Raw genomic sequence first — 16,793 nt, forward strand, 5'->3', positions numbered from 1 at the left:
TATTGAATGTCATCTTTGAAGAGCTTCAAAAGAATACATTACTTAATTGCTTGTATCTCTCTAAGTGTTAAATCATAACTACTGATTTCATAAAAAAAGGGGCCAAATTTTTGGGTAAAAAAGTAATAATAGCACAAGAAAGAAAATAGTGAAGCTGGCAAAGTGTACTACCTCATTTAAAAGCAAACGTGTAGGCAGGTTTTCTAGCTTATAGGGCTATGAAAATGGCACTGAAGCACTGTGCGTACCTTTGAGGAGAAAAATACACGGGGTGAGGAGAGAGGTAGATCAAGGTAAAGAGGCAGAGTTTGAGAGAACAAGGGTAGGGAAAGAATATTCCTGAACGTTGCCTTAAGCACATAAAGAGCTATAAGTATAAATGTTGTTGGTTCACTTCCTATTTTGAGAGTTCCTTGATCAGCCTAGGGTTTCCAAAAATTTATCATAAGAAACAGAACCTGGAGACAAAGGCAAATTTGTTTGAATGGATGCGTGAGTAGAAATAACTTGAGACTAGAAGATAGCTCCTTCGCCAAAAAAGACGAGGCTATGGAAATCAAGCCAACAAATAAACAACCTTCAATCTATATATGTAGAGTCAAGTTAACCCTATTATCATGTGGGTGGAGTCTGTTTTATTCCCTCAGTTTTTGGAATATAGCAAAGGTACCATAACTCACCCATCATGGCAACACTTGTTTAGAAGGAAAACTACCATTCATGAATCATTGACCTGAGCATAATGAAAGTTAGCCACCTGGGATACCGTTGACAGAAAAATGAATTCCTCCCGTTGAAAGATGTTTCAGTTAAAAAAAGTTCTGATGCCAATTAATAACAACAACAACAAGAACAGTAACAAACAACCCTATTAAGGACCATTAAGGGAAATGAAAACTCTTAATCCGGAAGCCAAAGATGGGTAAAGAACAAGAGAGTGAAAAAAGCCCAAAAAGCAGTCATACACAGTAATAGCGGGCATAGAAGGAAGGAAATTCTCCAAATACAGTTTTAACAGGGTGTCCTTGGACAGAATTCTGTGGAGGCGGAATGAAGTGGGCAGGGCCCTATGTTCGTACATTGTATGTACAAAACAGCAGGTGACAAGAGTGAGGATTTCAAAGACATATTCTTTCTTGGAACATATGGGACTTTTAAGGGAAGTAGGGGGATAGTTCGGGGATTATTTTTACTTATTTCTGAATGCATATAAGACTGTTAGAAATTGCCAAATGGTATCATCATTTTAAAGAGATTGTTAGATGTAACAGTATCAGTTGAGATGCTTTCAGCCCCAAGCCACAGAAATCTCAAGTTTAATTTTTTTAAAATATTAAAAGCATTTATTATAATCACATAAGTGGTCTAGGGGTAGGGGATGGTAGGTGGTGCCTGTTGGTTAATTCAGTGACTCAAAAACCTCATCTATGTTCTTTAACCCTTCTCTTTTGCTATTCTTGGTAGTTAGCTTTGTTTGCCTTTATGCTCACAAATGACAACATCCAGAAAAAGACAAGACCATCTGTTCATTTGTATTTCTCTTGGGAAGGAGAAATCTTTCCCTCAAGCCCTCAACTCTTACACCTCACTGGCTAGAGCTGTGTTCTGTGCCCAAGAATAAACCATTTATAAGAGGAATCAATTATAAGAGGAATCGATTAAAAGAGGAATCGATTATGACCCAACCCCTGGAGCTGGGGTCCAGCCTTCCCCTGAAGCACATGGCCCCTCGAAGGAGGTTGGATATCTGAACAAAATTGGGGTTCTGAGAATAAGCAAGAGAGTAAGATGGATCTGCGGCAGGAAATCAATGATGTCTGCAACAAATTAATTTCAAAAGCCATTTTTTTTTTTTTTTTTTGAGATGCAGTCTTGCTCTGTCACCTAGGCTGGAGTGCAGTGGTGCAATCTCGGCTCACTGCAACCTCTGCCTCCTGGGTTCAAGAAATTCTCCTGCCTCAGCCTCCAGAGTAGCTGGGACTACAGGCGTTCGCCACCATGCCAAGCTAATTTTGTATTTTTAGTAGAGATGGGGTTTCCCAATGTTGGCTAGGCTAGGCTCGAACTCCTGACCTCAAGTGATCTGTCTGCCTTGGCCTCCCAAAATGCTGGGATTACAGGTGTGAGCCATGGCACTTGGTCACAAAAGCCTTTCTTGAATGGAATGAAAATATTTACTAAGTGTGTCTTATTTATATAAGGCTGTTAAATCTTTTAGCAGTCTCAGCAGTTTGATAAATGGTTAGTTTTCTCTCTTGATTTTAATAAAACAATTAACATAATTATAATTTAAAGACTATTTTAAATAAATATTTAAATGTGATAAGCCTGGTATGGTCAATTCAGTTTGGCATAGGTTTTTAAAGTGTCTGTTCAGAATTCTTTTGGCTGGATTGGTTCACAATAAATATCAGTAATGATGAATGAAATTTGGCAGTTCACTCATTCTCCATAATTTAGAAAGGTGCTAACATGCCTCCAAAGTGTTAGAGAATCTGTTCCTACTTCCTACTGCCTTTCATCTGAGTGTAAAAGATAGGCTTTTAAAGTCCCACTTGCAAATGCCTGGACAGTTTGCTGGAACTCCAAGAGACACCAATCAAAAAAACAGAGGAGTGCTAAGGAGAAACTGTAAACTATCCTAGTTTGCAAGAAATAAAAACTGACTGGACCTAACTTAAGCATAAGAAACAATTTATTTTAAAAGTTCAGGCTGGGTGCAATGGCTCACCCTGTAATCCCAGTACTTTGGGAGGCCAAGGTGGGCAGACTGTGTGAGTCCAGGAGTTCCAGACCAGCCTTGGAAACATGGCAAAACCCCGTCTCTACAAAAAATACAAAAATTAGGCCAGGCAGGGTGGCTCACGCCTGTAATCCCAACACTTTGGGAGGCTGAGGCGGGTGGATCACGAGGTCAAGAGATTTGAGACCATCCTGGCCAACATGGTGAAACCCTGTCTTTACAAAAAACACAAAAATTAGCTGGGCGTTCGTGGTGCGCGCCTGTAATCCCAGCTACTTGGGAGGCTGAGGCAGAAGAACTGCTTGAACCTGGGAGACGGAGGTTGCAGTGAGCCAAGACCATGCCACTGCACTCGAGCCTGGGCGATAGAGTGAGATCTTGTCTCAAAAAAACAAAAACAAAAACAAAAACAAAAACAAAAACAAAAATTAGCCGAGCATGGTGGTGCACACCTGTAGTCCCAGCGGCTTTGGAGGCTGTGGTGGGAGGGTTACCTTACCTCAGTGAGCTGTGATTGCACCACTACACTCCAGTCTGGGTGAGAGGCAAGACACCATCTCAGAAAAAAAAAAAAAAAAAAAAAAAAAAGTTCAGGGTGTTCCCTGGAAGCCTAAGGCAGGAATTCAATTGAGTCTCTGGTAGTTCTGCCTACCTGGAAGTGGAAGCTCATGACAAGATGGGAAGATCCATTTCTTGTCTCTGCTTCTCTCTACAGTCCTGTTTCATTCTCTCCTCTCTGCAAACCGTCTTTCTTGTTTTTTCATGTCTGTGGTGGGCAGATGATAGCTACTTTTTATTCTCTGCTCAGAAGACAGTCCAGACTCTTTGAGTGTCTCTCAGTTCTAATTCTGAATTCCAAGGAGAGAGAATCTGATTTACAAATAATGCTGAGCTCTTGTGCTAGACTAGGAACTTTATGAGGCCAAATACTCTATTTTCAGGCATCCCTTTGTCTCATGCTCTAGAACATGCTTAGTATATAGTGGACACCTGAGGAATGTTTGTTGAAGGAACTGAGACTTTTCCAAAAATGATGACTATCCAGTGTTGGAACTAGCGGCCCTGAAGAGTTGTGTGATTCCTAGCACTCGCAGAATTTAAGAAAAAAATGGATAAATATCTGCTTACTAATATTAATGGCTAACATGTACTGTTTCATATATTCCTCATTCATATAGCTTAGATTAAGGAACTTGCACACAGTCACCAAACTAGTAAGTGGTTGATAAGGCATTTTGACTCTAGTTCTGTCTGTCACCAAAACTTGGTGACCCTCCAGCACAGTATATGGCCTCCAATAAGATTTTTAGGAGCAATGCTGGAGGCCTGGTTGAGTCAGTCTAGTCTTGTCCTTATAAGTCTGATCTGGGGTTAGTAAATTTCTCCTGTTAACCACTTTATCAGCTCCCAGCCAAAAGATCTTCCCTTGCTTACTGATGTCTAAAATTCCATCTTTAGCAGAGTAATTTCTTTCTTTGGTTTAATATAAGGAGTATCTCATCATTATAGAGTATGTGGCAGGTTACAAAGACCTTTACATAATGATGTCATTTTTATGACAATCCAGTGACATCAATAGGGCAGGGATTATTGACTCCCATTTTTGAGATAAGGAAATGGAGGTTCACTGCTGCTAGGTGACTTGCTCCAGAAGAGATGACTCAACTCTCCAGGGAGCCTATGGACTCACTGCTTAGGGGTAGAGAGGAGGAACCTCCTTGGTCATGTCCCTGGGGGTGGGCAGTGAAAGCTGATCCATCAAGAGAGAAGCAAGAGTCACCTCCAAATGGGCTGAGAGGGACGGACAGCCACGGGCCACCTGGTACTGAGTTCTGTTGCTGGACTAGGGACTTTATGAGGACAAACACTGTTTTCAGTCATCTCTTTGTTCTCATGCTCTAGAACATGCTTGGTATATAGTGGACACCTGAGGAATATTTGTTGAAGGAATTGAGACTTTTCAAAATATGACAAATATCCACTGTTGGAATGAGCTGCCCTGAAGAGTTGTGTGAGTTCTAGCACCGTCAGAGTTTAAGAAAAAATGATAAATATCTGTTTACTAATATTAATGGCTAACATTGTTTACTATGTGCTGAGTACTGAGCTAAGTACTTTACCAGTATTGTTTCATGTATTCCTCATTCCAACCACATGAAATAGGTTCTATCATTAATCACATTGAAACCAAGGCATGGAAGAGTGAAGTTACTTGCTCAAGAATCCATTGCAAATAGTATGGCCAGGATTTGAACCCTGGAATACTGAGTTAGAGCCTTGGATCTTAATCATGTTGTCAGTGGTTTCCCAGGTGAGGCAGGAGTCTGAAGTAGGTTACCGCTTAAGAAATTTTCAACTATTTAAGATTCTCTGGTTGTTGGCCATAAGATTAGTACTACCACACGGAGAAAGCTGGGAACAAGAACTGGTTGTAGACTGGGTGTGGTGGTTCATGCCTGTAATCCCAGCACTTTGGGAGGCTGAGCTGGGAGGACTGCTTGAGCCCAGGAGTTTGAGACCAGCCTAGGCAACACAGCAAGACCTCATTTCTACAAAAATAAATAAGTAAATTAGCTGGGATATATGCGTCTGTATCCCAGCTACTCAGGAGGCTGAGGCGGGAGGATTGCTTGAGCCCAGGAGGTCAAGGCTGCAGTGAGCTGTGATGGCACCACTGTACTCCAGCCTGGATGACAGAGGGAGACCCATCTCAAAAAAAGCCCCCCAAAAACGGCCGAGTGTGGTGGCTCATGCCTGTAATCCCAGCACTTTGGGAGGTCGAGGTGTGTGGACCACTTGTCAGGAGTTCGAGACCAGCCTGGCCAACATGATGAACCCCGTCTTTACTAAAAATACATAAATTAGCCAGGCATGGTGGTGAACGCCTGTCATCCCTCGGGAGGCTTTGGCAGGAGAATTGCTTGAACCCGGGAGGTGGAGGTTGCAGTGAACCGAGATTGCACCATGGCACTCTAGCCTGGGTGACAAGAGTGAAACTCTGTCTCAAAAAAAAAAAAAAAAAACAAACCCAAAAAACAAACACCATCCCCCACCAAAAAAACAAAAACAAAAACAAAAAAACAAAACTAGTTGTAGAATGTAGAGAGGTTGGTAAAGAACAAGTTGATTTTGGTTATGTTTGGTATGAAGAGTCAGGATATCCAAATGGAAAAGTCCATTGATATTCTTTATGTTCAACAAAAAGATAATTCCTACTTATGCTGTTGCCATAAAAAGTTCTTCCAACATAATGCGTCATAACTATCCTAGTTTGGCTGTGTGTATTATGGTACTTATGGCTCACAGTACCCTGTTAACACAGTCTCATATTTTATTATTGATAATACTGCAGCTTTGTGAGATAAGCAACATTCCCATTTTAGAAGACAATTAAACACTTACTGTCTTTTGTCAGAAATTTCATTACAGAAAGTGTATGAAATTTCAAAACTGAAAACCACAAAGAAGTATCTTCTACACAACAAAAAGAAAAAAGCAAACAAAATATATCTTAAGGCTAAAGAGTTCTAACTAAATTTGCCCGCTGTGTCATTTCTTAACAAACAGGGATCTCAAATTTAGCATGCTGTATTATCACCATTCTTGGCAATAAAACAAAAATTGCAAACATATTAAGAAAACAATGCAATCTAAAACATAACAAGTGATAATCCATGTAAAAAATTATTTGATGGAATAGCATTACTATTTAATAATAAAGTTCTGCTAAAGCTTTAGAAATATCAGAAAAAACTTATACTGGCAAACATTCATCAGGCAGTCAACAACTGAATGTCCCCTGTATACTGATACTAGGGGTGAAGAGACTCTAAAAAAAAAGGGGAACAAGGCAAAATTTAACTTCAAGGGGCCTTTTCTCGCAGGATTGCAAATAAAACCCATGACTCTGGACATAAAAAAGCAACAGTGACACTGGGGACTACTAGAGGCGGGAGGGATGGAGGGGGAAAGAGCTGAAAAACTACTGGGTACTATGCTCACTACCTAGGTGACGGGATCATTCATATCCCAAACCTCAGCATCATGCAATATAACCATGTAACAAACTTGTACATTATACCCTGAATCTAAAATAAAAGCTGAAATTATAAAAAAGCAAACAAGAAAACCCATGACTCCTAGGAACAAGCACTCAGGTTCCCATATGGCCAAAGCCAGCCAGAGGCAAACTTGGAATCAGATAGGCCTAGGCTTTCTTTTTTTTTTTTTTTTTTTTGAGACAGGGTCTCGCTTTGTCGCCCAGGCTGGAGTGCAGTGGCGCGATCTCGGCTCACTGCAAGCTCTGCCTCCCGAGTTCACGCCATTCTCCTGCCTCAGCCTCCCGAGTAGCTGGGACTACAGGCGCCCGCCACCACGCCCGGCTAATTTTTTATATTTTTAGTAGAGACGGGGTTTCACCGTGTTAGCCAGGATGGTCTTGATCTCCTGACCTTGTGATCCGCCCACCTTGGCCTCCCAGAGTGCTAGGATTACAGGTGTGAGTTACCCCACCCGGCCGGCCTAGGCTTTCATCACAACAGACTCACTGTTTACCAATGGTACGACCTTGGGGAAGTTGCAAAACCTCTCTAAGCTCATTTCTTCATCCACAAAATGGTAAAACTAATCTTTTCTGCGTAGGGTTGTTGTAAGAATTACATGAGAGGTGTGAAAACAGTCTAGAACAGTGGCAGTGTGGACTTCCAATAAATGTTAGCCTCATCCTTTTCCCCACATTAGTTCCTTTGCTTTTAAGAAAACTGCTAAAATACAGAGGAAATTGACTCCCTCATTCAATTAAAAATACAGTTATTGTCTACTGGGCCACTATGTACAGATGTATAGGTTGTTCCCTGCTGAAGAGAGATTGGTGACTGGATTCCAGCCCATAAACACTCATCAGACTTGGTGTTCTGTTTCTAATTTGCACAAAGGTGCTACATGTGTGTTTCAGAAGTGACAAAACTGGGCTTTGCCCACATGTAGCATGTAGCTTGTATCTCATGTCTGAGGGGAAAACAGACAAGTAGTCAAGAACTACAATACATATTAAAAAAAAAGAAGTAAAAAAACCTACAATACATATAATTAATGCTAGTCTAAAGAAGGCACTACAAGAACAAAAAAGAAAGACATTTAAATCAGACAAGTTGGGGGGCCCAGGATTAGTGACCCAGGATCAGTAACTTAAAGGATGATGGGGAGATCGTGGGGGAAGGATGTTCTAGGCAGAGGAGTGACATTTAATTATTAATACATTTATTCATTCAGTAAATGTGTTTTGTTAGTTCATGTCTTTTATTAACTCATACACAATTAATTGTCTTCTGGTTTGCTGAAGCAATGAGACATTTGTCACAATAATGTCTGTCAAAGTGGCTGGCCATAAACGCTCCAGTACCACATTCATCTGAAGAGCACTCTAGATGAAGGCGACTTATTTTGCCATTCTCATCCACCTTACAGTATTTCAGGACAGCCAGCTTCACCTTCTTTCGCTTACGCTTATTCTTCTCAGGAGTGGTGTAAACATTCAGTAAATAATAATTGAATAGCTAAGTGCCATGTACTGTTCCAGTACTGAAGATACAACAGTGAATAAAACAGACAGGATCTCTTTCTTGTAATTCTAACATTCTAGTAGAAGAGATAAAAAATAATTGGGCCAAAAAAATATTAAGTAGTGCGATGTACTTTGGGAGAATATAAGCAGGGTGGAGGTGCTGGTGGTAGGTGGGGTGAAGATGCGACCTTAGAATGGAGAGTGGAAGAGTGGGAGAGTAGGAAGGCCTCTTCAGGTAGGTGTCATTTAAGCTCAGATCTGAATGGCAAGTGTGGGAAGCTCGGGTTGATCATATCAGGCAGAGGGAGGAGCTGTTGCAAGTCTTAAGTGGGCAATGAACTTTGTGTTTTTAAGTTGGCAAAGACCAGTGTGGCTGAAATGCAGTGGAGGAAAAGAGGGGCAGGAGATGCAATATGGAGAGAGAGGTAGGTGCCAAACCTAGGTGAGGCCTGGAAGCTTGAGAGTGGTGAGCTCAGAGACCTGCTAAGAGTTTGATATGGCATTAGGAAAGGGACTGTGTTAGGTGATGAGAGAAGTGATTTGGGAGATACAGGCAAGAAACAGATTCTGACAAGACCTACATGGAGGATCTGGGAGGTATTATTTCTGCTCAGTGCTATGCAGAGAATCCCAAGGAGGCCATGACTAAAGTCATTCAAAGAAAACCTTTCATGTTTATGCCTTCAAGGAAGGTATGAATACTGAATCTTATCTTTATTACTTGTTCTTGAATCAAAGTCATCAATGAGAACTTAGAACTCTTCTCAGGTGTGCCCCTAAATTCTGATTAATGTAAGATTTATTTTTGCAACATTTGAGTATATTTACCCTGATGGTGATTTCTGTTCGATGGAATGTTAAACTAAGTTGTTTTGTAAGAGGAGAATATATTTTACAATGACTTAAATGTTGAGGCAGCACATAATGTCATGTTGGTAACAAATACGTGATATTTATTTATTAGAGCATGAGAGTATTTTGCCTCCTGATATATGAGGCAGACATTGCTATTTGTCTACCTTATATCCATGGTTTCCCCTTCATTCTTAACAACAGAACCTCAATTTTGTTTGCGAATGAGCCCAACCAAAAATACTTGTGTTCTAAACTTCCTTGCAGCTAGGGATCATCCTGTGACACAGTTCTGGTCAACATGTAGGTGGAAGTTTCTAGGGAGGGAGGTTTTTCCTGAAGAAAAAGGCAAAGTCTGGAGAAAGCCCCTTTTCCTGTTCCCTTTCGTGCTTCCCCTTCCTTTCTGGTATTTGTAATCATTTAGTGACTTGATGTTTGGAGTCTTCTAATTTCTTTAAACATATTGCAAAATAGTATGTGGAGCTGAAGACCACTGTCCCATGAGGAGGTGGGCTAAATCTTTGTGATGTTTGCACTGGTCTGGAGCTAAACTGCAGGCATAAAACTATAGTAAGGTAATTTTATCAAAAGTACAGTATCTCTCAGAATTCATTATACTGAAGGCTATACTTCATGTTTGTCGTGATAAGTAGTTTCTCCCTTTCCTTGATCCAGAATGTATGTATGTAGTGATACATAAGTTTCTCCCTTTCCTTGATCCAGAAAAATCTAGTCAACAATTATTTCTTAAATGTTCATTTAACTATATATATACTGACTATAATTTCAATTTCAAATGTAACACTTCCTTTTGTGCCATGAGGGATACAGCAAGATTTTTTCAAGTTTTTGGGCCTGTAGATTTAAAAAAAAAAAAAAGAAAGAAAAGTAAGAAAAAAAGAAAAAAAATTAAAAAGAGGAAAAGATTTTTGTTCTTGGGAAGCTGATAATTTCATGAGATGACAGATGTGTTCACAAATAAATGTAAAACAAGTACGTATATGATGTGGTGGGCCATGGCCAGGCCTGCCGCAGAACGACTAAGTGGATGTGAAGCGATTTGGAAAAAAAGCCCCTGCCCCAAATGCAAAGCACACATTTCCAGGGCTGGAACCTGGATGTTAGGCCTAGGTGATGTGACTCCAGAGTGGCAAAACTGTTGCCTTATGTATAGTATAAATTGTTTCTGGATGGTGAAGAGCCTAGGGTTATAAAAGTTATTGAGTCTACAATTCTGTGAGACATCTCATTCTGTACAGGCCCTGTCACTGAGTTGCAGTGTGCCTCTAGATACAAGGAGTCAGTGTGAGCTGCTTCCTCCCCCACAATCTGCCTCCGTATTTGGTTTCTGTGCTCTGTGCAGTTTACTGGCTGCTTCAGGATTAAACAAAGCAAAAGCAACCCTGAAATGTTGCCCATTAAATAGCATCTTTGAGTAGGCCATGTGGGGAGGTAGTAAGTGCCATCAGGGCATTATTAGGATGAGTGTCAAAGAGTTGTGAGGAGGAAGAAAATTCTGGCTGGAGGCTTCAGGAAGGTGGCAGCATGAGCTACATCTTGAAAGGCGGATAAAATTTCTTAAGGTGAAGATGGGAGGAAAGGCATTACAAGAACAGGAAAGAATATGAATGAGGAAATGGAGGTAGGAGAACAGAGCTGTGTATTGGAAATGAAAAGCAGTCCTGTTTGGCTGAAGAACAAGAACTGTATGAGGAAGCAGTGAAAGATGAGGCTGGAAAGGGAGTCAGGGCCAGGCTAAAAGGGTTGGCATTTAAAGTTAGTCATGGGAGCCATGGAATGTTTTTGAGCAACTATTAAAGCAGGTGGATTAGTAAAATAGGGAACACACAAATAAATCTGGCAGCATTACTGTGCATGAAACATGGATGAAAAGACTGGGAGATCGCTTAAAATGCCCAGGCATGAACTGAGGTCACATGTGATCACAGAATAGGACAGGAATTTAAGAGTGTTATTTTAAAACTAATTGCTTTGCGGGTGGGGAGGGGGTGGTGCATCAAAGAGAAAAAAGACTATGAATTTGAGTTTTGGAATTTAACATATGGGAGGATAATAAATAGTACAGTGAACAAAGGGAAGACAGGAAGAAGGAAATATAGTATTTGTTTCAGAGATGTTGGGTTGAGGCACAAGTGGAACATTCTGGTGGAAATGTGCTACAGGCAATTGAAAATAGAAGAATAGAACTCAGCTGAGAGGTGGAGTGGCGGATGACTCACCTACATTGAGGTGAGTCAGGGACTTTGATCTGTCATAAGCATAGTATATGAACCTAATAACAGGCTCTAAATACTAGACAAATGTCCTAACAAGGAAGACAGAGATCTAGGAGTGCCTTGAGAAAAAAGGCAGCACTGCGATTATTGATCTGTATAACTTGTGTTTGTTTTACCAGCTGTGAAGTTCTCAGAACTGGCAGGTAGTATTGTCAAGGGACACATTCTTGTATAGAAACCCACAACGCTGAATCGTCATATATTCCTAGTCTAGAATCTGAGATATACACGAACTCCACAACTAAGTAGACGAAAGCATCCCTTTTTTTGGGGGGGGATGGGGGGCACATAACCCTGAACCACGGTCCAATTACAGGTACAGTACTGATGATGGCTTAAGTAGTTCAAGGAACTAGTTAAAACTAAAACCATGGAAATGTTACCCAGGAGAGGTAAGGCTGCGTGCCTGGCAGGTGCCGCAGGGAAGTAGGGGAAAGGTTAAGGAGAATACCAGCCTCCGGAGAAAGAGAAGCAAAGGTGATTGCATAGCTGCCAGCTGGAAGCCGACTCTCGTCATAGGGCATACTCGCCCCACTGTGCATCGCCGGTGCCTACCTCACCCAGTTCCAAGGCGGGGGCGCGCCGAGGCAGGGGTGGGGTCACCAGGAGAAAAGCAAGTGGGCAGAAAAGCCCGTTGGGAAGAGAGGGCTGGGAGGAGGCCCCGGCCCCAGCCTTACTACGTTTCCCAGAATTCAGTGAGGCCACGAAGACAGGCTCCCTGGGCGCGGACGGAAGACTGGCCGCATGGGATTTGTAGGCAGGATCCGCGCCCCGCCCGACGGAGGAGTCCAGTGGGGAGGTGTGCAGGGATTGGCTGGGAAGCGCTCAAGTCCCGCCCACAGGGTGACGTCAGGTGGCGGTATTGCTACTTAAGGCGTCGTGGCCTCCCCTGCCCCGCCTTAGCTCCCGCGCTAGAGAGAAACATGTATCGTTTTCGATCACAGCTCTTCACGGGGATTTCTGCTGCCGCCACCGCCCACTCTTACCCCCGCCGCTTCTCGACTCTGTTGTTAGCCGAAGACTCGCCTCTCAGCCGCCCGCCGCACAGACGCACGAGTAAAAAGTGCAGCTCCATCGGCTGATCCTCGCTAAGCTCCGACTCTGGGCGGCACCGGGCGTCCCACGATGCCGAAGAACAAGAAGCGGAACACCCCCCACCGCGGTGGCAGTGCTGGCGGCGGCGGGTCAGGAGCAGCCGCAGCGACGGCGGCGACAGCAGGTAAGGGGTATCCCCGCCGCCGGCATCCCGGTTGCCGGCCAGGTTGGCGAGTCTTCCATGCTTGGGCACGGTGGGAGTTGTAGTTCTTTCTCTGATGTACACATTTGCATTTCCAGGGTGCGTCGTTTGGCTACTGAACTACAATTCCCAGCGTGCCCTGGGCGCTGCTCCTCGCGCGATTTAGATCTGGCGTGCGAACCGGACTCTTGGGCACCGGCCGTGGCGGGGGGAGGAACGGGTCCTTGGGCCTGAGAGTGTGTCGGGACAGGCGCTGACCGGGAGCTGGGCGGGAAAGGAACCATTGTCAGAGTTCGTTTCTCGGCGGCGATCTCGCCCGATCTCTCCCCGACCACGGGTGGGGAAGAACGGGGAGTTGAGTCCGTGCCGTCACTGGCCGCCTTTGACACCCTGGCTCCAACATGGAGCTCCTGGGATGCCAAACGTCCGGCGGGTTTGGACGGGCTCTTGCGTCACGCGGCCTGGGCCTTGCGCGGTGGGCCCGGGGTGACGCAGAGGCGCCGGGGAAGCTTTCCGTCTCGCATGTCCACTTGGCCAGGCGAAGGCGTCGGAGGCGGGGGGACCACTTTCTCCCCCCTAGGCTGTGCTCCTTCCCCTAACTGGCACCTGCAGAAGCCCTGAACCTCTAGCACCTCTGCGACCACCCGAGGCGACCTGCTGCTCACGGGGGAAAGAAACGCGTTCTCCTTTGTGCTGCATTCTATATGTTCTCTGCAGTGAGCCCCAGAGAGGCAGGGTGGTGAGGAGGTTAGGTTGCAGTTGGCTAAAAGTTGAGGTTATTGTGCCTCGCTACGAAGTTGAAACTTTTCCTGGGTGGGATGAGTAGGTGCTTAACTGAATTTATGGTTTTCTACTTATTATATGGTTAAGAAAAAGGATTCCAATTGGAATTGGAAGGCCCTTCTAGGAGAGACCCCAATAAACTCAAATTGAGTGTTAAATAACCTGGGTAATATTTTATTTAGAAATTTAAACAGGAGTTAAATATTGGAGTATTCTCCGACGTTATCACTCTGAAACTATTAGCCATCAGGTATTTTTGGACACAGTTGCCCCTCTGCCACGGCTGCCACTCAGAATGATATGCCTTTGTTCACAAGAAAAGTAAATATGGGGTTATGTTGTTAAAGGTTATTGGAAACTGGCATTTAAAAAAGCTCAAAAACTCGTGATCATGTATTAAACATTTAATAATTGACCATAGGGAGGGATTCTTAAAACTGCAATTTTTTACATTTTTTAGGTGCCTCTTTATTTTGAATGCTCTCCATGTTGATGAAATTCATTCTTTATCAAGATGTAAAATATGTAATTAGTTTATTGTGGCCTCTGGTTGCTCTATGTGAATTGAGGATACTTTTTTTTTTTTTAAGGGAAAGAGGGAGTCTGGCTCTGTCGCCCAGGCTGGAGTGCGGTGTGGTGTGATCATAGCTCACTGCAACCTCTTAACTCCTGGGCTCAAGCAGCTCTCCCTCCTCAGCCTCCTGTAGCTAGGACTACAGGCATGTGACACCATTCCTGGCTATTTTTTACATTTTTTGTAGAGACAAGGTCTATGTTGGCCAGGCTGGTCACGAGTCCCTCGTCCCCAGGGATCTTCCTGCCTCAGCCTCCCACAATGCTGGGACGGTGCCTGGTCTGAGGATATTTCTTACCACTGTGTTTCAGCTTTTCCTCATCTGAATCAAACATTTGAATTCTTTCTAGAAGATATTTATTTTATTCTATTACCCTTTTGTTGATGAAATGGAAAAGTTTGAAAGCTAAAGTTTGAAAGTTATAATGATGTTAGTAATGGCCTAGATCACGCACAAACCTTTAATCCCGTCTAAAGTTTCTGGGCAAGCCTCCTTCCCTCTTTGTGCTTATAGTACCTATTCAGGCCTCTGGTGGCTGTACGGGGATTGCCTTTTAAATTTTGCCTCAGGGCTCATTTGTGACCTTTCATCAGCTTTATTGCTGCTAGCTTTTCACTATTTTAGTAGAAATGATCCATTTCACCACTGAATTTTAGCATATGTAAACAAGTGGAAAATAATTCTTTGATTAATTTATAACACAATACATGCTTGAGTATCTTTGGAAGTGTGTGCTGGAACTTGTTAACTGCGGTTACCTCAGAAGTGGAGCTGGGGAAAGGTATGGGGGTGAGATTTACTTTTTAAAACTTTAACTTGGTCCTATGTGAATGTTTTACTTGTTTAATAAACAATGAATAAATAATAGTTGAGTAGAAGAGATGGAAAATTACACAAACTTTTGCTTACTTAACAAGCCACTTACCTAACTAGTATTTTTAAATGACATCTAAAAGAAATGGGATTCAAATGAGGTCTCCACTATGTAACCAAATTGTCATTATTACTTTAATGAGTTTTCCATTTAAACTCTTTATTTTTTTTTTATGTTAGTGGAGAGTTTTAGGAAGCTAATAAAATTGACTTCTTTTATACAGGTATGTCATAGCACTTAATTTAAAGAGAATATTTTTAAGAAAGAACAAAACCTTGTTAGTAAGCCCTCTAGAAGTAAGTACTTTATGTGCCTAGAGTGCCATCTCTTTCGTGGTACTTAGGATCACAGTGTGGGTGAGTTTGACCTAAATATCAGGCATTCATACAGGGTTCTTTTTCTTGATACATATATATGTGTATTTTTTTTCTTTCCCTCGAATCTTAGAAATCATTAATACTGATGAGTTAAGGGAGCAGAGTAAGAGCTGCATAGGAGGAATACTCTTAGAAATAGGCTATGAAAAAGAAAAACTGTGAATTGACTCGTGAATAAATGTTAATAAAATTAATCAGATGACACTCGTCTATTGCCATGACTTGAGTCATAAGAACGAGGAAGATAGATCCAGAAATAGAGTGTGATGTCATAGGTCTTTGTTTATTCCTGTCCTAAGCACTCCAAGAAATTTTGAGATTTTGGCTTCATTACTTAATCTTTATGCTTTACTACTTTGGCACCACGCAAGCAAATCTGAAGGCCACTTGCTTGCTGTGTTAATTTAAAAATCTGCTAAATTCTGTGTTTTGATTTTAAAAAAGACAACTCCGTTAAAAAAAAAAATCCAGCCCAACAGTAAGAGGCTTAAATTTGGAGCATTAAAAAAAAAAACCGTTAAGGTGGTGACGTTTGAAGATACGAACTTTGATTTTACTGAAAGGGAATTAGGTTCAGAGGTTAATCACGTGACTCACGGTCACTTTTGGGGCAGAATTTGGGACTTAATTTAACTCAGTGCTGAATTGTAGTTTATGACTTGGCAGTCCTTTTATTAATACAAAATCCCTAAGTGACTGTGTATTTATTCCTGAAGTTAATGAAGTTTAAAGAAAGATTCTAGTTTTTAAAAAGAAGATTTTAATTTTTTAGTAACAGCATCGGTACTTTTTTTTTTTTTGAGACAGAGTTTTACTCTTGTCCCGCAGGCAGGCAGTGCAATGGTGCTATCTCGGCTCACTGCAGTCTGTGCCACCTGGGTTCAAGCGATTCTCTGCCTCAGCCTCCCAATTAGCTGGGATTACAAACGCCTGCCACCAGGCCCAGCTAATTTTTGTATTTTTAGTAGAGACTGGGTTTCGCTGTGTTGGCCTGGCTGGTCTCCAACTCCTGACCTCAGGTGATCTGCCAGCCTCAGCCTCCCAAAGTGCTGGGATTATATGTGTGAGCCACCGCACCTGGCCAGCATTGGTACTTTTAAACTCTTGCACATTGTAGAAACTTTCCCTTAAAGGTAGTTTATCTGATAGGCTTTTATACTATATCAAATACCAAAACTTCTATTTTAAGCCTTTTTTGTCTTCTCTCACTTCAAGTTGTCTTTAAAACTACCCTGCCTTAACTCCTTAATTCCCCTTAACATAAGACATGTGTAACCTAAAAACCCATTCACCAGTTCATGTTTGCTAAGTCCAGCCGTTCTCATTGGAAAATATATTTGTCTTATTCTTATGATTATCTATGATACAACACTATTTCTGGATCTGTTTTCATTGTCTTCATGATTTGAAATCATGGTCTAGAAATAATTATTTCATCTTCATATCAGTTTTTTTTTTTTTTTTTTTTTTTTTGAGTCAAGGTCTTGGTCTG

The 16,793-nt window shown here is 42.2% G+C and overlaps 2 protein-coding genes across 7 annotated transcripts in view; both read left to right on the forward strand.

Moving 5' to 3' along the window:
* Positions 1-16,793, forward strand: part of IFRD1 (interferon related developmental regulator 1) — a 53,230-nt gene that overhangs the window by 14,955 nt on the left and 21,482 nt on the right. Inside the window, exon 1 of one of the 6 annotated variants that reach the window (XM_019031396.4) lies at positions 12,300-12,674. The exons of 1 other annotated variant lie outside the window; for it this stretch is intronic. In XM_019031396.4, the coding sequence (XP_018886941.1) occupies positions 12,581-12,674 (94 nt within the window). In that variant the 5' untranslated portion in view covers positions 12,300-12,580. Of the gene's footprint in view, positions 1-12,299; positions 12,675-12,803; positions 14,840-16,793 lie in introns of those variants that run through there. 4 more of the 6 variants (XR_008667306.2, XM_063708732.1, XM_019031398.2 and 1 more) reach the window with 4 other exon arrangements.
* On the forward strand, positions 12,379-12,537 carry LOC129523723 (uncharacterized). The gene has a single exon (XM_055347233.1). It carries the CDS (start codon positions 12,379-12,381, stop codon positions 12,535-12,537), a length of 159 nt encoding a protein of 52 aa, XP_055203208.1.

This window comes from Gorilla gorilla, chromosome 6 (genome assembly GCF_029281585.2).
Source record: "Gorilla gorilla gorilla isolate KB3781 chromosome 6, NHGRI_mGorGor1-v2.1_pri, whole genome shotgun sequence".
Taxonomy (NCBI): Eukaryota; Metazoa; Chordata; class Mammalia; order Primates; family Hominidae; genus Gorilla; species Gorilla gorilla.